General features: G+C 39.7%; 1 protein-coding gene across 4 annotated transcripts in view; it reads left to right on the top strand.

Annotated features, from left to right (window-relative positions):
• Positions 1-22,063, top strand: part of Rab11fip2 (RAB11 family interacting protein 2) — a 39,757-nt gene extending 17,694 nt beyond the window's left edge. For 2 of the 4 annotated variants that reach the window (XM_028775988.1, XM_028776004.1), the window contains exons 4-5: positions 11,980-12,025; positions 17,793-22,063. In XM_028775988.1, coding sequence (XP_028631821.1) covers positions 11,980-12,025; positions 17,793-18,020 — 274 coding nt within the window. In that variant the 3' untranslated portion in view covers positions 18,021-22,063. Of the gene's footprint in view, positions 1-237; positions 332-1,569; positions 1,616-11,979; positions 12,026-17,792 lie in introns of those variants that run through there. The other 2 variants (XM_028776007.1, XM_028775997.1) reach the window with 2 other exon arrangements.
• Positions 22,064-26,721: the final 4,658 nt, after the last annotated feature.

Raw genomic sequence — 26,721 nt, 5'->3', positions numbered from 1 at the left:
AAGTTGTTATTTTCCAACCCTTCAATACTCTGGCTTCTTTGAATATAGAATGCAAATTCCAGTAACTTTAAAGATTTTTGCATTTAAAGTGTTTTCATCTTATCATTATAATAACTGTACATATAGAAATGTTATTCTGGCTTTTCTAGATTTTGCCCTTATTAAGCTCCTGTAAGTCTGTCACTATGGGAATAACCTTGCTTCTTATTCCTAAAGCCCTCATTTGTTTTTGTGCAGACCTCCTTTCCAGGCCTCTGGTGTTTTGTGCCTAGGACATTACCAGCTGGGCTGTTTGACCTCCTCACTTGACACTGCTCTCACTTTACTGATGGTAAAGCTTTACCTTTTGAATTGCAGCAGTGTATTTATGTATTATGTATTTACAGTAGTAACTACTGTAGCCAGATTGTCTAAATACCCAATGGTGGCATATAAAATAAACCAAAAAAGAAAAACTGTTACTATATTCATTTAACCCATTTCTAGAAAAGTTATGGTCTGAACATTTCACATAAATGTCCTTGAGCCTACTGTTTAGTGATGAATTATATTGATGTTATTATATAATTATTATTGAATTGCTAAGTGTTTATTTTATGTTGAATAATATCTCAATGTGTTTTATATACTTGTTTTACATTTGGAAATCTTTCTGATGAAGGAACTAATACCATTTAAATAGCCATTGCTTGAACATGCTTGGTCTTCTTAAAAGTTTACATCAGATTTTCTGTATGGTTTCTCAAACATGTGTAAAGCTTCATTAAGGCTAGGAGTGGAGGTTTGAGGGTATAATTCACACAGTGCCAAGGTCCTAGTTCTCCAGCAATGGAATGGGACTTGAAATAAATGACCTGTTACCAAGTCAGGATAGTGTATGCTCTATAGAAGTACAGGAAATTTGCCATGCAAAGGTAGAGAAAGGAGAAATTTAGTATGCTAAAAACTGGGGAAAGGTTTCCTCAAGGCAAATGACTCTATCCTTGAACATAGACTTTACAAGTTTGGAAATGAGTTCCATAAAGCCTCCGTTTTAGTAAACAGTAATAAAGATCATTTAGGAAGTGGTTAGAGAGCCATGTGTGCTGATACACACCTGATATTCTAGCACTCAAGAAGCTGAGGCACAGAGATATGATGAGTTCAAAGTCAGCCTGCTATCAAATGAGACCTTGTCTCAAAAATAACAAAACAAGTAAAGCAAATGGAGGAAGGGTTAGTTGATAGGTTTCAAAAGAATAATTTCCAAATAGTGATTTTATACTATTAAATTATTAGTTATTTTTTAAAAACTGAGAGATCACACCATTTTTTTCTATCTAGAATTAGGCAGCTGTACTCCATTTCTGTCATTCTCTGCCTGGTAGGTTTCTGAGAAAGTATGTCTGCTACTGTAGGCTTTCAGTGACCCACTTAATAGGCGCCATGCAGCAGCTCAGCATTAGGCATAATGAGCACTTTGTCAGGGAGCTTGGTCTAAGAAGAGGATGTTTAGCCAGTCATGTATTGTGTTTATCAGAGACATACAAATGTGATTTTCTATATTGTTTCTTCTTTTTTAATCTACAGATTAAACGGAATATGGAAGAGGTACAAGTTCAGAATTAAGATTCAGGTTTGGGTTTACATCTTTAGTAAAAAGCTGTTGGGCCTTACACATTAGCCTTTCACTGTCAAATAGGTTAACCTGATTGCACAAAATTAACATGGTACACAAAGTGCTGAGGGCACTGCTGGACTTATAACCCAGAAATGGTCACTCTGCCTATGATCTCACCTCACAGATCTCAGAACACTTAACAGTGGTGCTAACCAGATCAGATAGAGGTACTCCTAGTAGACTATACTCCCTGCTGGAAAGAGATATTAGAGTTTATTAAAGAAGGCAGCGCCAGCTGTCATAATAATAAGGATAAAGGATGTGCATTGAGAATTTGCAACATTCCTGAGTCCCTTTGGAAAGAGCTCCTGCCTTAGAAAATCCATGGCAAGCACCAGTGTGCCCCATCACTCAGATCTGAAGTGTGAGGTACTGCTCACTGTTTCAGGACCCTCCATCTCCAAGTGTGACAGAAATTACACGTTTTATGTTCTGCCATTGTTGTGTTTTTAGAATTAATAAACATTTCTCATTCAACAGAAAAAATATCAAATGAGAAATTGAATGTGAAATATGCTTTTTTATGGGCATTTTACAGGAATCAGCAAAGTCTAAAATTTCATCCCCATGGGCCTGCTTCTTTTGACTACAAGACAGTACCATAGGGCAGAGTTCCAAAAGGAAGGTGATTTTTTTTCACACTTGATGGTGATTCTTGCTTGGTTCATCACTTGGTTATGATGGTTCTCTCTTCATTGCTACTAAGTGACAAAGGCTACATAAAAGGGAGAGTCTGTCTGTAAGGCAGGTAGATTCAAAATGTGGAGTTGTCCTAATAATTCATGGTACAGTTGGGAAGTGCTATTGGAAATAAAAACTCAGATTAGATGAGGCGTTGTGCTGTGCATGTGAAATCCCAGCATTTGAGAGACAGAAGCAGGAGGATCATGAGTTTGAGGCCAACTGGGGCTACATAGCAAGACCTTGTGTCAAATCAACAACAGAAAGTGCAGAATTTTAAATGAGCAGAGTTAGTCAGTTTAGGGATAGTGGAAAGGGGGATTTAACAGCCTCAAAGGATGAGTGTATAAAAAGGGGTAGGGAAAGGGCTTTGATGAGGAGAAAGCTCATTAAAGATTCTCTAATGTGTCTAAAGCCATCAGAGGTTAGAGGTGGGATGGGGATGGTTTGCTATGTCATAGTTTGATTTTACCACCTAATTCTCTAGAGAGTATTCCTCAGGACAGGAGTGAAGTCCTCAAATCCCATTTAGGAAACTCAGGAAATTGCCACTTGGGCCTGAGTAGGAAGAGACAGAGAAACTCAAAGATACCAGTGAAGCCACATTTCAAGTGAAATACTAGATTTTGGGAAAACAAAAAACCATTGTGTGATGTAGAGTAATTTTTCAATATAAAACTTACAGAAACCCAAAAGTATCAAAGTTATTGTCGCATAAGAAACTTAGATGTTAGCATTGGTTATAGTGGCTGTTTTTAGATTCATAGGAACCAGTGTTTTAACTGTTTTCTAAATGAAGAAACATTTAGGAAAAGCCAAGCAGGGGCTAGAGACTGGCTCAGTGATTAAGAGCACTAGCAGCTCTTCCAGGGGACTCAGGTTCAATTCCTAGCAACCATATGGCAGCTCACAACTGTCTATAATCTAGTTCTGTATGATTTTAACACCCTCACAGAGACATACATGTAGGCAAAATACCAATACACATAAAAGCAGAGGAAAAAGCTAAGCAGAATATAATACTGTAAGTTCTGTAGCGAGAGTGTTCATGACTGTAGGGGCAAAGAGTGTATTTTCCTATGAAACTATATTCTTTTTAGACAGACATGAAGTTCTGTAACCCTGCTGAGGCAAACTTGGTCACGGTGCATGCCTTAGGGTTGTTTTTTTTCAGCCTGAGAACTTAGCATGCAGAACTTTCATATTGATTCCACAGCTGTGCTTCTGCAGAGTTAGCAAAGGAGCCTCTGGTTTTTGTCACCAAGAAAGGGGCTCTGAGAATTCACTACTGTGAACAACTCTTTCTTGAAGGCTTTGAGGGATGACTGGAGCCCTAAGTGCTTGTGGGCCAGCACCCTCCTTGCAGGCTGTTCTTGAACACTTGAAGCCTTCCTAGAAACCAGGGGCTACCACAGTTTCTATCAGATGGGCCTTGTCTCAGCCATGGCCACAAATTGTGTCTTGGCAAAGAGTGGTGTGGAACCCACTGGCCTTTTTAACATGGTTCAGAGGGTGGTAGGATGCTTCTTTCTTCCCCTCAGGAGTTCAGGCTCTCTTCAGACCTATCCAGAGGGGTAGACAGGTTAGAGAGGCTGAGCTGCCCGTGATCTCATAGGCAGATGGAGATAGTGCTAGTATACCAGTTCAGTGAGGGGACTGGTGGTACCTTGCTTTCATGACTTCTTCCTAATTCCCTGTTTTACTTCTGAATCAAAAGGGACTACCTTCCCTCCCTCAGCCACTACTAACTGTGGATACATGGCACTAGCAGTCATAGGCCAAGGCCTCCTCAGAGTACAAAGATAAGCAATACAGTTTCCCCAGTGACAGAAGTCTTCTTACATCAATAGAGGCATGATAGAATTATGGAGTAAACTGCCTGAATTTTCAAGTTCATCTTGACATGTGAGGGAAGTTGTGTGCATGTTGCTGGATTTATTCTTCTCGTGTATTAAGGGTACTTAAGAGAAAACTGTTTGAGAGGCTTAGCTTTAAAGGAGTGGGATTTGGCATCCACAGGGCTTATATATGGAAATCAGTGAGTTGCTGGACTGTCTTTAAAATAATTTGTGTTACTTTTCTTGAGCAGGAAAAAGTAATTAGTTAATAAACTTGATTGAATATTAAGTCTCAGAGCATGCCTTTCTTGGTAGATATCCATCCATAAGTCCTTGTGTTCTAGTCCTTTCTCTGGCAGCGGCTAGTATTCATTATAGAAAAACTGCATGTCTAAATTTACTGTCCATGACCTTTGCTGTCACTGACCACGTTTTTTAATTGTCTTGCCTCTGAGATCTCCTAAAAGATACCCCATGAGAATATTAATGATCAAATTGCTGTTAATCCCCACAGACACTTCTGCATTAGTTGTGTTCTGTCACCGGGGTGTTTAGTGTGCCCAGTCCCAGGGGAGAGCATGCAGTACCTCTGGCTGCTCTGTCATTAATCTGACTTAGTCCTTTGTTAGTTGCTTTTTTCCTAAAAAGAAATAAAGAATAAAGGCAAGCACGCAAGCAAACAAGCAAGCTATTTCATCTTGCCTTCTCAACTTTATTTGCCTGTGTAACAAGCATAATTATAATTGAATTGTATTTACTAAAGAAATCTCTTTGGCTACGCCAATTAAATTTTTTTGTTGTGCTTTGGGAAGAGGATTATTAACAATTTTTAGAACTCTTTTAGTGTGTAACCTCTGGAACATGAAATAAGAAGCACAGGAGTAACTGTTTTTCGGATTTACCAGAGGGTTCTTTAATTAATTTGTATTATAGTCAGATAGCTAAAGTGATGGCAGGTTGTGTGCTCATAAGCCAACCTTGGGTTAATTTATTTAGAAGTCCATTAGTTTGAAACTTATTTCGATTCTTATGGGCAGTTTGTCTTAGTTTGCTTCTTTATTGCTGTGGTAGAGACTATAGCCAAAAAAAATTTCAGGAGGAAAGTGTGTATTTATTTTGGCTTACAGCTTATAGTCCCTCATGAAGGGAAGGCTGGGCAGGAACTCAAAGCAGGAACCTGGAGGCAGGAACTGATGCAGACGCCATGAAGGATACTGTTTACTGACTTACTCCCTGTGGTTTGCTCAGCCTGCTTTCTTGTATACTCCAGAACCATCTGCTCATAGCCAGTACTATCTACAGTGGGTCTGGAGTCCTCCCACCCTCCCAAAACAATCATTTATGAAGAAGATGCCCCATAGGCTTGCCTATAGACCACTCTGATAGAAGCTTTTTCTCATTTGAAGTTCCCTTTTCTCAGAAGACTCTAGCTTGTATCAAATTGACAAAAAAACAACCAGGACATAGCTGTATATGCTGGAATATCTCTTTCTATCTTAAAAGAAACTGAAAACATTCTACTAGATATGAATGTAAGTACCGTTTGCAATTTAGGAAAGGGTTTTCTCTGTTCCCTGGAGACTTGTTGTCTTGTTGGTAGGCATTCAGTCAACCATCTTGACTCTTAGAAATTTTATCAAGCACTAAGTAGTAAGTCATTCAGCATTGATGTTTAATGGTACTGCCATGCTGTAGACACTGTGACAGGTAAGGCTGGAAAGGTTAATGAGATAATATTTCTTCAAATGGCTTCCAGCAAAGAGGCATGGGAAGCTCTGGACTGAGACTAGATACAGAGAAAATAGCTGTTGAGCCACAGTTTGCTGTAAAAAAACATTATCATGCTCATTTCTTTTAATGTTCTTATAATGTTAATTCTTTGAAAGTTAAAAATGTGAAATGAACAGTTAAGTGACTTATACTTTGGCACTGAATGGTGGACCACCTGGATGGGAAAATAGCTGTGCAAAATGTGGTAGGATTGAAAAGTTATCTAAAGAATTTGTCATTATTCAAGCAGAATTTCCAGATAAATCATGATGTTAGACTTGCACCTGAGATACTGCCATGGCCAACAGAACCTTGGGTAGATTGAATAATGGAGTGAATGAATAGAGATGCGATTGTGGTCCTGTGATCAGAAAGGAGCACACATGGGAGCAGCAAGGAGATAAGAGGTCTGGGCTTAGTCCCAAGGAGGATGGATGTACTGGACATGCCTGCTAAAGACTGCTGCTTCACAGGGGTTCCCAGAAGATGGTTGGTGGAAAAGATAAAGGTGATGAGTTTGGGTGTGTTCACCTTGAAGTCCAGGTAGGATTCTTGATCTGACATCTCGTAAGCCCAGTATTCTTGAAGGTAAAGAAGTTGTGGTTGGAGAGAAATGATTTCAGTTATTTAGCCATGATGTGGTGACAGCTGAAGTATCAAGAGAAGTGAAGCCATCGAAGTGAAGTAGAGAAAGGTCTGGCCACTGTCTTAGGAAATAGCTGCATTCCTATACAAGGAAAAAAAAAGAGGAAGACAGCAATGAAAGGGGCACTGGGGATACAGGAATTAGGCTGGCATGCTGTACAGAAAACAGCCTCAAAAAGTAAGATTAACCCTTGGTGAAATGGAAGGAAAGGTTGGAAAAGTAAGGCAGTTGCCCTGGTAAAAGGAGTTTGTCATCAAAGAAATAGTGATGGGGTGTCAGGATTAGAGTGGAGATGGGTAAGTTCCTTCTGCATGAGGGCTAGTGTCTTTTATTTCACTCTGTAGGATATACCAGTCCAGGGCTGCAGAGGGAGAGTTTCTCTTTTACTCTGCTGTGTTACAGATTTAATGATGCATAACAGCCTCTTGTAGAGCCCCTCCCACCTGCCCTTGCCACGGAGGGAAGCTCGGGTCCCTAGAGCCTTCTCCATTCACTTAAAGGACAAGATCAATAGGATGCTGACCTTGGAAAGTAATTGCTGTCAGAAGTTCTATGATGGTTTAGAGTTACGCTTGCTTCCTTCACATAGTGAGTTATTGGCCAGTGTTTGAGGAAACTGCCCCCTCTCCCTGCCAGGTGGCACATCTCTGGACTTTGTCAATTATTTGGATTCATATATTAAAGGAAAACGCATCAAGCTGTAGGCCAAAGTGACTTTATCATTTGAGCAGTGATGGTGTTTGGAAAGAGAAGTAGGAGGTAAATACTTGACTTTGAATGGCTTAGAAATACCAGCCCTTGTGGTGGTAGCCTCCTGCTTGGAGAAGCCTGGAGGTTGAATAGTTTCTCTGGTTGTAATAGACCTTTGTTCTCAGGTGTGCTGTTGTCTTGACAAGTATTTTAAGCTTAACATTCTGAATAGGTCTTCCCCTATCTTAGAGCTTCCTGCTCCAAAGAATGTGCTTGCTTAAAAAAGGAAAACGTTTTGAGCACAGCTGGAAGCCCAAGTTATCACTGTAGCAACTGGGCTCATCACTTCATAGAGACAGGCTTGTTTTAGTACCTATAGGCAGACTAGTGTAACACAGGTTTCAGTTTCTACTCAATTATTTTATTTGATGCTCAAACTTTAAGATAAATTAATAAATGATATAGGGAAGTTTATGATTTCTAGAAAAATAATACTTAAAATGCACAATAGTTTATATTTCAAGTTTACTTACAAACATTTTTTCTGAATTTTTTAAATGAATTTGCAAATAAAAAATGCTAATGATTTTATCTGAAAACTTGACTATGATAAGATTAAGATATTTTATCTGTTTAAAATATGTTTAAGCACATAAATTAAGATACTTATCTGTTTAAAAATTACTTTATGATCCTGTGGCTCTATCAAACTTCCTCAGGTCTTTTTTAAAAATTAAACATAAATTCTTGAATTTAGTTGTAAAGACTTTGTCTTCACCATGAGCATATCCAGGTTTATTTTCTACCTGGTTGAAAACACCAGCCCCTCACTTGTCAGCAGCTCAGTTGAGCAGTCAAATTGTATTATTCAGTATCTTGTCTGACATGAGGACACCAGTCCAAAGAAAGAGATATCACAAATTGGTGCCACACTTCAGTAAATAGAGACATTTTATTTTGCACCACACTAATTGAATCCAGTTCAGTTAACTCTTTTTTTCCCCCGTGTAAGGACAGATGAAAAAAAGGCTGCATGAATGACTGAGTTGGTCATGTGTTTGACACGTCAGTGTATGTACACAAAGCAGACCATAAAGGAGGGTTCAGCCTTTGGCTCTCAGACAATACCAGTGTGGCAGCCTCACTTAGCACATGGTGCAGAGTAGGGACCTGAGCTCACAGGCAAGCTCACAGGAATGCGAATGCGCATGCTCAGGTACAGAGAGGGAAGGGGCTGGGCTGCTGCCTGAGTGCCCTACTCTGCCCAGCTGACAGTGTAAAGAATCTGAAGAATTGTTAACTCTTTCTCAGGTCCTTGAGTTTTATTTTATCTTCCCAAACAAAAATTACTCCACATTGCATAGTACTTTGTGATTTTGATAAAAAAAAAAAAAATCTTTGACCTAAATGTGCTCCCTAAAAATCTTTCTGATAATGTAACACCCATGCTTCAGTTATTTCTCAGTTCAGTAATTTCTCAGGCTGCTGAGTGGATGCAGTCATGATATTTTATTCCTGGGGATGAACAGAATAGATCAGAACCCCAAATGTGGAATGTTGATAGCTTGTTGAGAGGAGACCAACATGGTTTGGTTAACATGCTTGTTGCCCTGTGGATAAGGTCTGAGGTCCTTGAGTTTTGTCCATAGAAGCCTTCAGGGCATCTTAGCCTGCATGCTGTGCTCCAAAGTCCTGTACTGACACCACTGCCAGGCACTCATTACTCTCCCCAGTGTCCACAGAGCTCTCCTCTAGACAGCCAAGCCTCTCTGTCTTTCATAGAATCTCAAATCCTACTTTTCCCAGGAAAAAGGCCTCCTTCAGTGAATTCTGAGAGAGCATAACTTTCACACACTTGCTCTGAGAATTTTGGGATAACCCACCTCTCCATTCTGTGAACGAGGCTTTATCCCATAATGAAATGAGGTTGGCCAGTTAATCCAGAGTGCGTATGCTGGGGTTCCAGCATTACAGTCAACACTCACAAAGATTTGTCAAGAGGAAACAGGCACAGGGCTGGAGTCTCAGTTAGGACAGATCTCAGAGCCAAATTCCACCAGTCAGCAATGGAAGAATTTATAATTAATGTTATAATGTTACCGTACATTTAAATGAAGATACGGAGGATAGAATTTGGTACCACATGATCCTCTTAATTATCATGAAAATAAGTTATTTTTGAAAAAGAGTTTAAAAGAATGCAGATTACATACTTAAATGACCTGAGATTGTGCTTGGGGTAGGTTCTTCCCACTCTTTGTTTTCTGTGTTACTCCATCCATTCTCTCTCTCCACAGCAGTCCTGTTTGGGAAATGCTTTTGACATTATGGTTTTGCAGATGAAGGAACCAAGATGTAGTCAAAGTGACTTGTTAAAGGTCACCAAGCAGCAGGTACAGGGGTAGAGCACAGTGTAAATTCATCTCCCCCAGCTGCAGGGCCCCTGACTCCTTCTCTGCTCTTGAGCACTTTGGTGTTCTGACACCGCTGCATGTAAATCATGCTACACATGGGACTGTCTGCCAGTAGAAATGGGTGTAGTGGAGTATGTTGCTTATCAGAAAACATGCCATGAGGTCATGAAGCAAGGGGACACTACTGTCTCTCACTGGCCCCTTCATTACACTGGCTTGGATTGAGAGCTGGAGAAATAGAAACCATCAGCAATTGCTGCCACAGAACACTGACTGCAGGTACATGGTTACAGGTACAGGGTAGGTACAGGGCAGGTACAGGGCTGTGGGTACAGGGCTTGCAGGTACAGGGCTGCAGGTGCAGGGCTGCAAGTACAGGGCTGCAGGTACAGGGCAGGTGCAGGGCTGCGATACAGGGCTGCAAGTACAAGGCTGCAGGTACAGGGCTGCAGGTACAGGGCAGGTACAGGGCTGCGGGTACAGGGCTGCAGGAACAGGGCTGCAGGTATAGGGCTGCGAGTACAGGGCAGGTACAGGGCTGCAGGTGCAGGGCTGCAGGTACAGGGCTGCAGGTACAGGGCAGGTGCAGGGCTGCAGGTACAGGGCTGCAGGTACAAGGCTGCAGGTACAGGGCTGCGGGTACAGGGCTGCAGGTACAGGGCAGGTACGGGGCTGCGGGTACAGGGCTGCAGGTGCAGGGCTGCAGGTACAGGGCTGCAGGTACAGGGCAGGTGCAGGGCTGCAGGTACAGGGCTACGGGTTCAGGGCTGCAGATGTAGGGCTGCAGGTGCAGGGCTGCAGGTGCAGGGCTGCAGGTACAGGGCTGCGGGTACAAAGCAGGTACAGGGCTGCAGATGCAGGGCAGGTACAGGGCTGCTGCAAGTGCAGGGCAGGTGCAGGGCAGGTGCAGGGCTTCAGGTACAAGGCAACTCTAATGATGGCCTTTGGGACTTTGTTCTTACTATTTTGTCTCTTGTCAGAGTTTTGAATCATGGCTGGTTCTCTGACACTAGTATAGGACCTTGCAGAAAACCATGCAGATGACATACAGGGATCAGGAAATGTGGCAGCTACATAAGCCTATCAGTGCTGTACTGCAGGTCTCAGTGCATGTTTCATGTTTGTCTGCCTAGTAACCCAGCCCCACTATAGTATTAAAGTGCTTCCACAGGCTCTCCTCCTGGGAAAGGCTCACAGCCAGTGCTTGTAATCTGGCTGTGAAAACCTGAGTGTGCCCTGGCTACATAGCATATTCTCTCGATGTGTGGTCCTACATGTATCGTGCCTTTTAGGGTTTGCAATGTGGGATTTGATGTGTACCTGTAACCAGGGCTGTGTTTCAGAAAAGATTTCCAGTGTCCACAATTTCTATCACGTGGACAAGATTTTAAAAGTAAGTTCCTTAAGACTTAGGAGTCTATTTTTTTTATGTAGTATGCAGACAATGGAAAATATGTCTGATAGTTAAGTCTTATTCTTAATGTCTATATGTGGAATAAAAAGACTTCCAGGACATTAGTCTGCTTCATTCATATCTGTTCTGAGAATAAGTGCCTTAAATGCTGGGTGCGATTTGCAGTGGAACAGTGATGAAACATTTACTCATCAGATGGCTTTGAAGTTGAGCCTCTTTGGATGGCTGTAGTCTCCTTCCTAATGGGCATGTTTCAAAGGAGAAAGTGGCTGTGGCACTCTGCTGGGATGTCTCCAAATGGACAGAATTTCTTTTGTTTTGGTCTGTTCTGACTAAATTTTGAAAGCTAGCTACTTAGAAATCACATTAATGACAGAAATTATTTCTGCTACTCTGGACTCATTCTCATTGACAGGGTAAGGTTTGAAAGTTAATTTTTCCAATACACTTAAACAAAGGGTGCCTGATTTCTCTTACTCTATAACCTTTCCAAACATAAAAATTTTCTTAGCTTTCCAACTGTAATATATCAAAAGGGATGGGGTATGTAAATATATGATTATATTATAAGAACTACTTTAATGAGGTATCTCACTGGAAAGTCACAATGCTTAAAGATATTTAGAAACTGTGTGTTTAAGATTTATGGTTCCTTGATTCTGCGTACTGGAAGATTTTCTTTCAGGCCTTAAACCTGCAAATGAGTAAATACGGTTTTGCTTCTATTTCTTGAATTGAATTTCACTTACCTAAGTTAGGACTTTAGACAGAGATGTTGCAGTGTGGCTTAACATGTTTCTATTTTTCTGTTTCTTACCATATAGACTGTGCTACCTTTAACCTTTATTTTATGCTTTATTACTTAGTTTTCATATGAACCCAACAAGCAGTGAAGACCTCAGGAAAATCCCGGTAAGTTATCAAGGGGTTACAAGATCACCAGAGAGCAAGCCTGGCTTCTCGCTAGCATATTCCCCTTATGCCTCCATCTCCCTAAACACCTGAGTGGCAGAAACAACATTGGTCAGTGTGGTAGTTTGGGGAGAAACAAGAATTGAGACTTTACCTCTACTACACAATGAATGTGGCTTCTGTATGTGCTCAGAGACAGTCCAAGCCAATGTAGTTATGACTGAATGTCTATCTAGGATATACATGTTTGTTTATAACTTATGTCCTCAGTGTGAAAGCTGTATGATGGAGTCAACATTATAGTTGTGAAAGTAGCTAACATTTGTTGTTGGGACAGGGATTGAATAAAGAACAAGTCTGCTTGCTAATATTCAGTAGGAAAGCAGTGTGCTAAGAGACCTGAGTTTGTCAGGAAAGGCTTTGGGAAGACAAAAGCTTCAGGATACCTTCTTCCAAGTGAGACCAAAACCAGATCTTTCCCAGGATTGGCAGCAGTTAGCTAGCAAAATGGATGTGTGTAATTTGCAAGAATTTTTGAGATAGCTTAACTTTGTTTCATTGTTATCTGAAATTTCAGGATTGTATTGGAGTATTCAGTTACATCTGAGTCCTCTTAAATTTGTTGACCTGGAGAACAAATCATTTTATAAAAATACAGGCAGATGTTCTTGGGGGGAAAACTACATTCTCACTGAGTAACAGAAAGAGGCCAGCGGCTGCTGTTTCAACTGTCTGCCCTTAATATGTGTGATCTAGATGTATTTAAATCTTTTCTAGCAATTGCATATCACAATTTCTAGTATATGTCTGTCTAAAAGAAGTCAAGGTGGAGTTATAGTCTATCTTATAAACCATTTTAAGGGCAGTTGTCTGTCTAAAGAATTGTAGAAGACACTGTAGATCCACAGGACTTTAGATAATGCTTTTGCTGTTCTATGTAAATGATTTCTAAGTTTTGATGTTTTGTAAGTATTTGTCTTTATAATGTGGAAGTCTCAAAGCAATGTCAGACTATATGAAGTCAGCGTTTGATCAGATAGTGAAATGAATTCTACCAGCTGTTACTTAATCTCAAACAAAATGCAACATCAAAAATTGATTTAATATGTAGCTATTGTTTATTAGGTAACCTTAATTACAATTTCCATGTGCTTGTGGATGTACTTTTCCAAATCTTATAATTTATCAGTGTTAAAACATCCTTAGAAATCTTTAAAGAAATAAAATGTGAAAATTGTTTTAGTTCAAGGATTTAAAGGTGATAACAGAATCCTTGATGTGTGATTGTTTTTCTCTGGAATCTAACTATTCTAAATGACAGTTAAAAGATTACTAGGTGTTGCTAATGTACTGCAAGATACAATTAAGAGGAGAAAGAGTCCTTACAGACAAGTTTTCAGAAGAAGTTATTTGAACAATTTTTATGTTGAAGATTACAAGATGTTTGAAGTAATTTACATGAAGTTCTCCAGTAATAGACATCCAGCAAGTTTTTTCTCTCCTTCTGGAGGGAGTATTGTGTAATTAGGTTTGTATGTCGGCTATGCTGGTGCCAACACCTGTCTTTGGAGGCGCGGTGTTTAGGCAGGAGCAGTAGCCAGTTGAAAGGGCAGTGTGAGCTCTTTAAGGCCTAATTAAGAACTGAAAGGGAGATGAAGAGAGGAAGACAAAGGATGTGAAAGTAGCTGAGATGATGTTCCCAGAGCAGAGTCCTCATTACTCCATAATGAGATGATCTGAGAACGCCAGCCTTCATCTCCTCCCTCTCTCCTCCAGTTGCCTTGGATGTCAGTTAGGACCCCACCAATATTTGGTTACCAGGGCAACCTTTCTTTAAATCTAAAGTTATTTTGAGTCTTGATAATTTGCTTTTGTCTGAATTTAAATATTGTAATAAATATGTGTGTGTGTGTGTATGTATGTATGTATGTATATGTGTGTGTGTATGTGTGTGTGTATGTGTGTGTGTGTGTGTGTGTGTGTATTTCCTAGTTTAAAAAGCTAGATTGTGTATAAGGTAAAAATAGCTAATACATCTGAGAATCTTCCACATGAGTCTTATTATTTAAAATTCTGGTTTAAAACTTCCTAGAGGACTGGTCCCCTCTTACCCAGCTTTCCTCCATCTTTTTGTCTGTATTAGGGACTTTACTTTTAGCAGATGTGAAGAAGAAAAGAAGGATTAGTTGTGAAAGAAAAGAAACAGGAAAATTTTATATTACATTTCAAAACAGGAAAACATCTTTAAAATGTGTGCTGTCTATAAAGCATAGGGACAAAATATTGAATTGATGTCTGCCCCATTGTGGGCTGTATTTATTTGCTCTCTGTTCTGAGGTTGGCGTTTTCAGTTTTCTGTGAATATTAGTAAATATACCTTTTGAAAAACAATTTTTGTATTTTCTTGAGACTTTCTCTCTTTAAACAAACTAATTTTTTATAACCAGAAAACATTTTAACATCATTTATATTAGTTAGTATTAATTTTATTATTTCCTTTGATGTTATAAATGTGTGTATGAGTATAGCAATATGTTGGTTTGAGAATTATATACCTAAAATTAGAAAATCTGTTTGATTCTCAAAAATTAAGTAAAATCTGGAGCCAAATCTGAGCTGTATTAACTATTTTTATTTTTTTCCCAGTATATAGTTTATGGTATATGTGTCTTTAAGATGTTTTCCTATTCAGAAATCTAATGGTGAATTTTGGGTAAAATTTCCACCTATAAAGAAGACAGAACTTTAATAAGAATAGAAATGTATTTCTAGGAAGGAAGCTGGTGTGAGAATGGTAAATAATATGTCGTATATTGTTCATTGTGGATATAAAGCATTGAACAATATTCAAAAATACTAGGTAATCTTACAAGACTAAGATGATTCCTATCAGGGCATTTAGACTGCTTATGTCATAATGGAATTTTTTGGACCTGTTATTTATCTTCATTGTTTTAAGATAAATGTTAAAATATTAGCTACATTAACCAGTGTAACTGATACAGTATTAACCATGTAAGTGATTTTAAATGTGTGCCATCTTATAATTTGAAATTTGAAAAATCATTGCATTTGCATATAATTTAATTAAAATTAGAGAGTCTGAACAGATCCTATTGTGTTAAGTTCATAAAAAAAAAAACAAAAGCAGACAAGCTGTAAGTAACATAGCCCATTTAGTTAAATATCATGACCCCCATGATTCTTAGATTTTTCCAGTAAATATTTTGTTAGAAAAGTGAAATCACATTAGTTGGACTTTATTATTTTTAAAATTGCAGTTCAGAAAAAACAAATCACTCAATAGATAACAGGATTGAAAGGGTGGAAGGACTTGTTTCATCAGATGAGGGATGCGGCACTCAGCCTGATTCCTGCCTCATTTCATACAGTATTACTTGTGCTAAAGTACAAAGGTTAGCTTATTTCTGACAAATTAAAAACTCTATAGTTTATCTTGTCTTTACTATAGAAAAATGCATGAAACACTACATATTTTATGAAAATATAATTAATTTATAATATAACTCTAAGCAACCAGTGACCAATGCATTATTTTATAGGCTTAACTCACCCAAGAGGGAAAGTAGAAGCTAGCTAGCACTTAGCTCTAAAATTGTCTACATGGGGTTAAGAGCAACATTTGAAATGTTGGGGCATAAGTAATTTAATTCAGAAATTTTCAACTTTTCTTCTTTGCTAATTGAAAAACTGAGTTGTTTAAAGTATATCTCACAGAATTTAAATTTGCTTTCTTAAATATTGTGTTTATTCAGTTAAAATAAGCTTATAATAAACTTCAAAATCTAAAGTAAAGGATTTGATTTTCTTGTTTGAGGCCTTAGGAAGCATTTTTTTAATGGTGCCATTTTAAATTAACATTTATTAAATGTTTAAAAATTTGCATATTATTATTGAGGCTATTAAGGTTTTTAAAGCATCCAAACTGATATTTTCAATATTTCAGTAACCTCTGCTCTCCCAAATGATATTATCCCTAGTTGCCAGGTTAGTTTCCTAAAACAGTGCCTCAAAGATACTTCTGGTTACAGTTGATTGTAACAGAAAAGCTAAGAAGTGATTAGCTTCTGCTTAGAAACCTTCAGTGGTTTATTTTCCTTAGGACAAGGCTACAAATCCTCAAAGATGACCCTGCCTATGCTTGATGGTGCAGTAGGAGTCACGGAGCCTCCTCTCTCAGACTTGTTTTCTGGTCATGCTTCCCTGGCCTGTAACAGGCCACTGGACCATGAGCCCTGGTTTGCTAATTATCCACGCTTACCCCACTGCCAATTTCTTCCTGGAGATTGTAAAATCTTTTGGAAGCTGTTACTATCCAAACTCTGAAGCCTGGGGTATGGGAGAGTTTTTAGCCTAAAGTTTGTACATCTAGGAAGAAGGGACATTGGAGGGACTGTTTCCCTCTAGTTTCTGCCCTGGGATCTGGCAGTAGGAGCATATAGTGAAGGGCTAGACATAGAGCCCAGTGAAAGTAGCTGCTGCTGATGAGAGAGACATATAATTTCTATGGGATCAAGAATCTTTCTGCAGTCCTCTGGCTTCACAAATCCTCTGCTGGACAGATGAACCAGGTTCCTTAATATTTTAGTTAATTTTTCTTAAAGCAAAATGGAAATGGGAGTGATGCAAATCATCCTAAATTGTTGGATTTAGGAATGGAACTATGTTTTACAGACATAAAATGTGCTCTTTTGTATCTAGACATTTACACACTGGAAATCTAAATCCCAGGGCATTGAAATCTAGGGAAATATGAAAGGGCCCATCTTCATTGTCACAAAGTACTTTCTTTAGATTTTGCTGTCACAACACTGTTAGAATAAAACAGGTTGAAGCAAGACCCTCCTTTGGTTGCGTTTATGCTTTTGTTTGACTTTTTAAACTACCTGAATATCATTAGGTAGGTAAATAAGTCAGATGAGAGGACATGTAGCTGTCTTGACCATAAGTATTAATGTGGCTGCAGCTGAGCTCTGAGCCTCTTAATAACAGGGCAGAAAGGGAAACAACATCAAACAAATGGGTGTTATGTATGGGAAGTGAAAACAACATCCATTACTCAGGAAGACTCAGCTCACCATGCTGGTCAGCCAATGCAGAAACCATACCTGTGAATGGTGCTAGTTGGTTTAGTTCCAAAAAAGTTAGAGAATTAGCCTGGCATTTCTGTTTCTCACAGCCACCATCAATAAATGCCCAGATGGAAGTGTGAGTCCACATTTAGAGGAAACAGTTCTGTGAGGACTGTGTCCATATGTGCAGTTTTCTATAGCTTCTTGGCAGTCCTTTGACTAGATTCCTACATGTGTTTAGTTTTAATCTATTTTCATTATATTGACTAATTTGTGGTTTGAAACTATAGAGCATATTCTATCCAGCCCCTTCTAGTAAGCTGGGGATGGAACCCAGGGCCTTCTGCATGCTAAGCAAGTGCTCTGCCACTGAGCCATACCCTCAGTACTCATGCTGTGGTTAAGTTTTCACTGCTGCAGACAGTCTCTGGCTCTAGGAAGTTTTGCCAGTATAAGAAGGAGTTTCAGGTACAGAGTTTGAATCAGACATTTGATCTGTCTGCCCTCCTTCCTGTTGGGGATGGAGCAGCATCCAGGAACTGTCACCCTGACTCTAGCCACAGCTGGAGAGAAACTTTATCAGCTTCAGCAAAACCAGAAGATGAAAATCTGAGTAGCTCTTAATGTATGTGTCTGTGTCCTGCCGGCTAAAGCAAGTCTGCATCTCATTCCAGGACAACAATCCTTTCGATGCCACGGCTGGGTACCGGAGTCTGACCTACGAAGAGGTGCTGCAGGAGCTGGTGAAGCACAAAGAACTCCTTCGGAGGAAGGACACTCACATCCGGGAGCTAGAGGACTACATTGACAACCTCCTTGTCAGGGTGATGGAAGAGACACCCAGCATCCTGCGAGTGCCCTATGAGCCATCCAGGAAAGCTGGCAAGTTCACCAATAGCTAGTGGAGAGTCAAGAGGACTGCTTATAACTGAGAAGAGTAAGAGAGAGAGAGAGACAGAGAGAGACAGAGAGAGAGAGACACAGAGAGACACAGAGAGAGGGGCGGGGGGAAGAGGATGTGTTACTGGAAAAGACTGTCCAGTCAGGCTTCACCTCCTCCCCTCTGTCATAAGGAACAATTGTCAGCCCTGTTCATACTCACAGCTTATTATCAAGAGTAATTTTACCCACTTTGGAATGGATAAAATACTCTAAACTCTTAAACCGAAAATGAGCCATGCCTTGATAACTGAGCAGTTCTCTGGCATCACTTGGGTGCTGGTGCTGGACTCCTGTCTGCCATAGGCCTGGAACTATCTTCAGCAGCCCATGAGTTATTCCTCAGGAATAGATTCCATAAAGCAGAATTGATACTGTTGTTGGATTCTCAGAAGTCAGTCTGTAGACACAGTGTCAGGAACACTGCTCATTATAAAAGACACACTCAGTGTCAGGAACACTGCTCATTGTAAACACTACTGAAAAAAAGTTCCTCATACATAACTATGTATGTTCATGTGTTTCTGTATATAAAGAACATGCATATACCTCATATACACGTGTGTTTTTAAGACATTTAAAAACAAATGGTTGCCTCTAAAGTTAGGATATCAATCTCATAGTTTAAAATGTGCTTTTGTAGTATATACGCAGGACCACTTGTCACCAGGGCCACCCCACCTCTGTGGAGAAGCTATTTCAACCCACTCCTGTTCTCTGAACCCTGATTTTAAAGGGATTCACTACAACCAGCTCCAGCTTCTAACTTTATCTCTAACCACTATCCTAAAAAGTGATAATCTCAAGTCTCTTTTCAAGGAATGACAAAATTCAGAGAGTTCTTTATTCTTTTCACAGAAGCATGGGTTTCTTCAGCCAGTGTTCTCCTGGTGTTTGAGTTTATGGGAAGTGTAAGCAGGAGATAGGGTAGTTCTGCTGTGTATCATGAGCAAAGACAACAGTGCAAAGTTATATCTGAAAACGAGCTGGGGGATGGGAGTGATTGTCTGTTGCCTTGATAACCCAAGGCAACAGCAAGTTCTAGGAATGAAGGTTGGGCTTGGTTTCAATTTCATCATTAATAGAACAGATGGTTGCCTTTGAGCCCTGAACCAAAGACTCATCGCAACAGTAGGTGTTGAGAGCAGGTCTCTACCAACATACAGCATGAGGCAACCCACGTCCACCCTTGAGGATTGATGTCACATACTATAGGCTCTTTGTGTATAGCCTGCCTCCCTAGAATGGTAGTTTTCTGTGGATTAATTTTCCGTATTTGTATAAAATTATTCTAAAATTTAAAGTGAAAAGTGATGAGATAAGAATATTGTAAATCTTCTGCTGGTATTTCTGATCTAAACACTATGAAATAGATGGGTCTTTCTGAATTGAGGATTGAGGACTGGCTGCACAGAGGCTGGGGCTGGGTGCGTTCCGTAGCCCTGTAGTGAGGTGCACTTTCCTGGTTATTATCTCTAGTAAGACTTCACTGAAAGTCAGATGAAAGCAGAGATTATAGTTTTCCTGGTTTTCATAGTTATTAGTCACAAAATCCCTTGTTATCTATATTTTCTGAATTTTTGTGGTTTTCTAGAAAACATGGGTTTTGAAGTGAATTTTTCCCCAAATACAAACTTCAGTACTTTTCTAAAATTAAAATAGAGGAGGAAAAAATGAATTTTTACAATCAAATTTTCCTCCATTTAACTAATAATTGAAGTGATTCTATAATAAACTTCAAAGTCTAAGGTGATTTTCCCATGTGAGATCTTGGTAAATATTTTTTTAAATGGTGCCATTTAAAATAAACATTTATTAGATGTCATCAAATCCTTAGCATATTTTGATCATGGCATTGCTGGGACTCTGCAACTTTTTAAAGAACCCAAATCTATGTATTCAGTATTATGACAGCTGTCTGCAGGTACAATAACATGTGTTAGCCAAGTGTATCCTTTTTAGAGTCTCGGTCTAGTAGAGACCTGAGCTGTCTGTCACTTTTGTCCTCGGAGTAAGTTTCCCAAAAATCTCATCTAAAAGCATGGTTCCAATGCTGCTGTTCCTTTTTATAAGGCACAGTTTTGCCTCCATTAGAATCTGTGTACATGGATTCAACAGTCCTTACTGACTGGCCAGACTGAATAGGTATTTGCATCTCAGAATCTGAAGTGAAACATTGTCCAGAGACAGTCTGGTAGGAAGTGAGATTTATCTGAGGCACAATTGTTGTTGCTAAATAAAAACAAATGTCTGAGACAAATGAAAAATCTGCATTTACACTCTGGAAAATGTTGTGTTCTAGTGGTAGGAATTTTACTCGTGAACTTAATGTTATCATTAGTCAACTTAACAAACTTACAAGTAAAACAAGTTCCAAAGTGAACATAGCATGTGGCATTGTCTAAGCACAAGTGTGAGCTGGGCACTGTAGAAAGAAGACCGGAAAGACACTTGCTTTATCTTCCAAATGGAACACAAAGTATTGTGGTGATTTATTTTTGTATTAACTTAGAGGTGGAAATAAAAATGTGTATTTCAGTAAATAGTGCATGCACAATAGATTTTTAAGAACATTTTACTTCTGATTTTAGCCTAAAAATACATACGGAAAAACACTTCTACCAACAAGACTTTTAAAAATCACAGAATCAAGCCTGATTTAATTTGACACACTTTTGTTACATAATTAAACTATTTCTTAAAACAACAACAGTATTTTACAAGCAATCTCTTCTCAGTTCTAAACTCAGCTTGACAGTATTGCCACACCGCCCTACCACTGGGACTTCAAGTATCATTCCTTAAACACCAAGGTCATTGCTTAGAGTTGTATATAAGATACCATTTACACTTACCCATTCATGGTAAATGTTGGAAGCATTGCCTTTTGCTGCTCTGTTCTGCATTGACCCCAGTTTTGCCCTTCTTCAATGAATGTAGTGTTATTCATAGATTATACATAACTACATGTATTGCTTTTGGCAGTAAATCAAGTTCTAGTTGTAGTTTTCCAGCTGTGAAAATGTTACCTTGTATTTAAAAGGGTTTCACGAGTGGAAACCTAAGTAAATAAGCTCATTAGTGACAGACTTGCTTCTTCATGTCCCCCTTTCCCATCTCCTCACTCTTCCTGCATCCTGCTTCCCACCCCCATGTGAGTGCTTATTATTAACAAGGAGAACCTTTTAAAATGAGAAATAAAAAAGAAAGACCTGCTATCACTATCTATAGTAACTGTTACACTAAGCTTTTGTTTTCCCCTAAAATGTGAAAGCAGCTTACCCTGGATTAGAAAAGCAAGCTGAGACTCCTTGCTGTCTGTGCTATCCTGTAAGGTGTCACTGGTGTGCGTGGGTGAAGTGCGAGCATGCCCAGTCATGTGATCTCTTCTCAGAGGGAAGGACTGCACTGCAAGCTCGTGGTGCTATTGGAGAGGGTCTGCCAGCACATACCGAAAGCCCCCATTTTCACAGATTTATAACTTTAATAATCCAGATGCTGTCCTTGGAGGTATTTAATATGCAATAGGTAGCACCTTTACTAATTAATCTGCATATGAAGAGCTTCCTGATGTATTTAATAAGATGTGTAGAAGCTCTTCAAGCATTAAACTAAAGTTGACGTTTTATATCATTTACTCTTCTCCGTCAAAAAATATCAACCACTTACAATGGAATTGAAGTCTGTTACCTAATGGTATTTGGGCCTTTTAATTTCTGAAGCTTCTAGATTGTTTGTATTGTGAGGTACGAAAAAAATGCTGCAGATTTAGAAATGTATGTTCTTAGCAAGTGTTTGAATGATATAAGCATTATTTATAATTGAAAAGTACTACCCCTACGTTCTTAAGTAAATGCTTAGTAACTCATACACATTTTGCAGGTACAAAAGTATATAAACATTGTATAATGTGACAGTTGTATAATTTATGTAATCTGATGCATGAATCAGAATTTTTATATATGATAATTGATTTGTTATAGTTGATTAAAGTGTTTAAACTTAATCCAGTCATCCTAATTTCTTATTGTGGATAAAGCTGTTCCCATCATGCATTTCTACAGACATCTTTATTGTCTCTTGATAATGAGATAGATTGTGTTGGAGTACATGTTCAGTAAGGCCTGTAGACTGCCTTGTAGAGAATATGGTTCTGAAGAATCATGCAGGAGTGAAGTATTGTTTCTGTTAATTGTGTGTGTGTGTGTGTGTGTGTGTGTCATGTGTACATATGTGCATGTGTGTGTGTCTGCATGTGTATGGGTATGCAAGTGTATTGTGTGTTGTGTATGTGTAAGGGAGAAAGAGTGAGAGCACCTGCACATGTGCATAGGTGTGCATGTGCATAGGTCCTTCCCTTCTCTCCCGAGGGGCATGTTAGAATTACAGACCCTTACACTACTATATCCAGCTTTTACATGGAATCTGGGGATCAGACTCAGGCTATCAGACTTGTATAACAAACACTCTTTTATCCCTCTTTTATATAACAAACACTCTTTTATCCCTGAGCCCCAGAAACGTTTCTAAGAACTTAAGGGCAAGCTTTCTTCCAAACATGTGGAGATACATATGCTCTGCCATGAGACTTGCTCCCAGAGGACCAGGATCTAAAATGAGATAGAAACTGCCTTATGAGTGCTGGCACTCAGGCTGAGGACATGGCAAGAGCTTTCTTCTGTGTCACTTCACTCTTCACAACTCAGGCAAAGAGGACAGAAGGTTCTGGAGCAAATTGTAGTCAAGGAAGAGTAAGATGGGGTTGGCAAACACATGGAGTCTCTACTTATCCTTCACTTATGGCAGTGGCCACACATGTCCTCAGCCCTCATCATGGCCATCCAAACGCATACCTGTTCATCCGAGGTTCCATCTGAGAGAAACTGGCTCTCATACCTATGACTGCACATGTATGTCTGAACGTGCAGATGGCAGTACTTCTGTTGCTATAGAATCTAGAGTCTAGACTGAGATGCAGTCCATATGTATTTCTAGGTGTCAGTCGGCCCCTCCGGAGTAAGCTTTCTCTGCAGTGCCGCATATCCTCTTACCCTCTAATGGTTCTTGGTTTTGCAGGTTCTTTAACCTGCTCCTTCTTTTCTAGAGTGTGTTCTCTCTAGTCTGTCTTCCTGCTAGCTAGCTAACCCTAGCCTAGTCTTTCTCCCTGTCTACAGAGACAAAGGTATTTGAGGGCAGTTTGGGAGCCAAAAGCCAAGGGCCATGAAGGTAGTCATTTGTCAGGATAGTTCCTATCCCAGAAATGTATTTGTTCACATGGGCTTATGATCCAAATGCCTCGCATTTTATATTTTTCTCAAATAATCTTGCATAACAAATGTTCACACTTTTATCTTTCTGTGGGTATGCTGTTTCTGGAAATATTAAAAAAGAAACTGCAAGTTCCCATGCTTGACCCTGCTTCTCTCTGCCCCAGTGGGCTGGCCGGCTATTCACTGACAGGTAATTCATGGAGACTCTGACTCAGAGCTCTAAAATCTCTCTTCCCAGCTCGCTAAGTTCCCTCTGACGGGTCACTATCAATCCAGCCCCATGCTTCAAAACCCCCACAGTCTTTATGGTGCACATCTGGCAAACCGAAGCTTTACTGCAGTACCTTTTTCTCTGGAACCCAGTAGAGCTGCTGCGGGAAGGAAAATACCATGCAAACTTAGTTCAGAAACAATGGTAACTCAAATCTCTGGGCGCAACAATTAGAATCTTAATCTTGTATCTATATTAAATGTAAAGCCTCCGGTTGTGAATCCTAGTGGATCCACCATTGAAACCAACCAGGAGACACTAGCAGCTACATCTTTCCCTCACACTATACCAGTCCAAAAAAGAAAAAAGACCCTTTCTCTCTCCACCTCCTCTCTTCCCCTCTCCAACCCGGAAGTCCCTCCTACCTGCTCAGTGATTGGCTCCTTTATTCATTAGGGGATTGGTTTATAAGAAGTCGATTCACTCCTTGTCCGCAGCCCCTCCCAGGAGAGCAGAATTAACATCAAAATAATACAAATAGTACCAGGTCCATCCACAACAGTATGCTTTCTCATACTTCTTACACACTAAAATTTCATTCCTAAGTGTCCATTGGTTTTATCACTTGGTAGTCCCACCTCATGCCAGGATTCATGGCAGGAAACAAGATTGCCGATTTCTTAGGGGTTTTCAACTGATGCGTGGTGGTCAAATTCAAGATAATATCTGATTAACACTATCAATACCAAAATTGGTGATTCTTTTTTAAAAAGCATAATAAAGATTTAGTTGCTATCATTTTACTCTAATTCTTCCTTACTCTTGTTACAGTAGAAGAGCAGGAGACTGCAAGCTCACCCAACTTTCTCACAGGTGCCCTGAGCAGGAGTGCAGTGTCTCTCCCCACACACAGTAGGGCCATGCAACTATGATACATGACAACCGTAAGAGTACAAAAATCACTGACACCCCTTTTCAGAACCCAGCTCCAGAGCACGGGTGCATGCAGAGGCCAGAGGTGTTAGATCCCCTGGCTGGAGTTATAGGTGGTTGTGAGCCTCTCAACATAGGTGGTAAAACTCAGTACCTCCACTTAAGAGCCAAGCCTGAAAGGTATAGAAAGTTCTTATGACCCCTAGCAGACTGAGCTGAACCAAGAATGCAGGTCAGCTGGTTCAAGAGCTCTGGAATCCAGGAACTTGGTTGAACACAAGAAGTGGAACTAAGAATGCAGGTCAGCTGGTTCACGAGCTCTGGGTTCCAGGAACCTGGCTAACCACAAAGTAGATGATTGAACAAGATTAAATTCTTGAGAAAAACATGTACAGGATGATCCCCACATGACTGACTGAATTATGGGCTGGTACTTTCCACTGGTATTCCCCCTCACTCCCCCTGGTTTGTGGTTTTCTCCTTTAAAAACCCTACACTCCCTGAGCTGGGGGTTGAACTCCTCTGCCCCTGCGTGGGTTACGAGTCTCAGCCTCAGCATGCTGATTCCCGAAATACACCTCTTGCTGTTGCATCAAGATCGGTGTCTCATGAGTCATTGGGTGGCCGGAATCTCCCGAGACTTGCGTAAGGATCTCCCCTCTTGGGGGTCTTTCAAGCCATCTGTCCATTTAATATTTTTGAAACATGTTAGCTATTTAAAATTCTACCCTACTTTTGGATCTATTCTGATGAGCAAAGACGGTGGGATTACATCATTGGTGTTCACAAACTGTCCCTGGAGCAGCATCTGGAAAGTTAATAGTATGGATTCCCGTACCCTTCCCAAGTCTTAAAAAGGGTCCTAAGTGAAATCAAAGATACTACCATAGGAAAGAGCACAGGGTGCAGCCCACATGCAGTGTGGTAGAAACATGTGTTACACACACACACACACACACACACACACACACACACACATAAATCCAAAATGCACTAAGATAAATGATTAGCTAGCTGATACATTTAGGTGAGAATTTTGCTTAACAGCCACTTCCCAACTTTGTGATGGTTGTTATAGTTTGTCAAAAGCCTGTTTGTTCACTTAAAAAAAAAATAATCTGTTCTTTTTATACTTAAAACTGAGTTGAGAGCCAGAGAGATAGCTTAGCAGGTAAAAGCACTTGTCACCAGGCCTGATGACCTGATGACAAGTGCACAGGGTGCACAAGTGGAAGGAGAGACCTGGCTCTGGCTTTCACGTATGTGCTGTGGTGTGCATGCCCACACCCATATAAATTAGTAGATAAAATCAAAACCAAGTTTAAATCTCCTTCAGTAGAAATACAGAATGGAGTTTATAAGTCTTGTCAGAAGAAAAGGTGGCTATGCACTGTCTTAAATAAGGGTAATGTGAAGCCACATCTGACAGAGAGTGCCTTTATTCGTCACAGTAATGTTGATGACATTAACTGAAATATACTCAGAGACTTCCTGTGCTCACTTCAGGTAAAGCTAACCCTGGAATGACAATTGTGGTGTCCTCATCAGACTCATCCCTCATGGAAACCTATTATTAGAGGTCTATACTAGAGAATGCAGGTATTTTAGAAAGTCCCATTTGGACCTGTAGCTACAGCCTATTTCAGAAAGCCTTTGCTTAAGATAACATTAAGAGAACACAGTGGGCTTGCATCTAGTGTATTACCTTCCTAGTTATGAAGGAGGCCTTATGGAGAATACAGATAAAGTCCTGGGAGTTAAATGGAAAAAAAAAAAAAACTGGGCCCCACTCAAGGTAAAATTGATTGTCAGCTTTAGATTATTAGAGGTTATATTACAGGGAACCCTACCGAAAGGCACCTCTTTTAAAGAGATAATTCACTTCATGAGCAGTTAGCTAATCCTTTAGTATCATTTAGTGTTTTTATGCTTACATTTAGAGTTGTATTAATGTGCTGCTATTGAACATCTTTCATGATTTAAAAGCTGTAAAATATTTTAATCTGTGATGCATTTGTTTACAAAGTCAACCACTTAATTCTATATAATATGTAGCACTTGAAACCATCTGTTAGGAACATTTGAAGACTGTGATGCACATTTTGATGACGTATACAGCAAATGAGAAACAAAACAAGAAATATTCAGGCCATGTTTGTGATAGAGGGGGAAAAAATATGTGTATTTTAAGTTTGAAAACATTGCAGTCTGAAATTTGACAAAGAGTCTTTCCAGAATTAAGCACTTTTC

This window comes from Grammomys surdaster, unplaced genomic scaffold (genome assembly GCF_004785775.1).
Source record: "Grammomys surdaster isolate TR1022 unplaced genomic scaffold, NIH_TR_1.0 66, whole genome shotgun sequence".
Lineage (NCBI taxonomy): Eukaryota > Metazoa > Chordata > Mammalia > Rodentia > Muridae > Grammomys > Grammomys surdaster.
The sequence above is the reverse complement of the archived record's forward strand: the minus strand, read 5'-3'. Positions and strand labels throughout refer to the sequence as shown.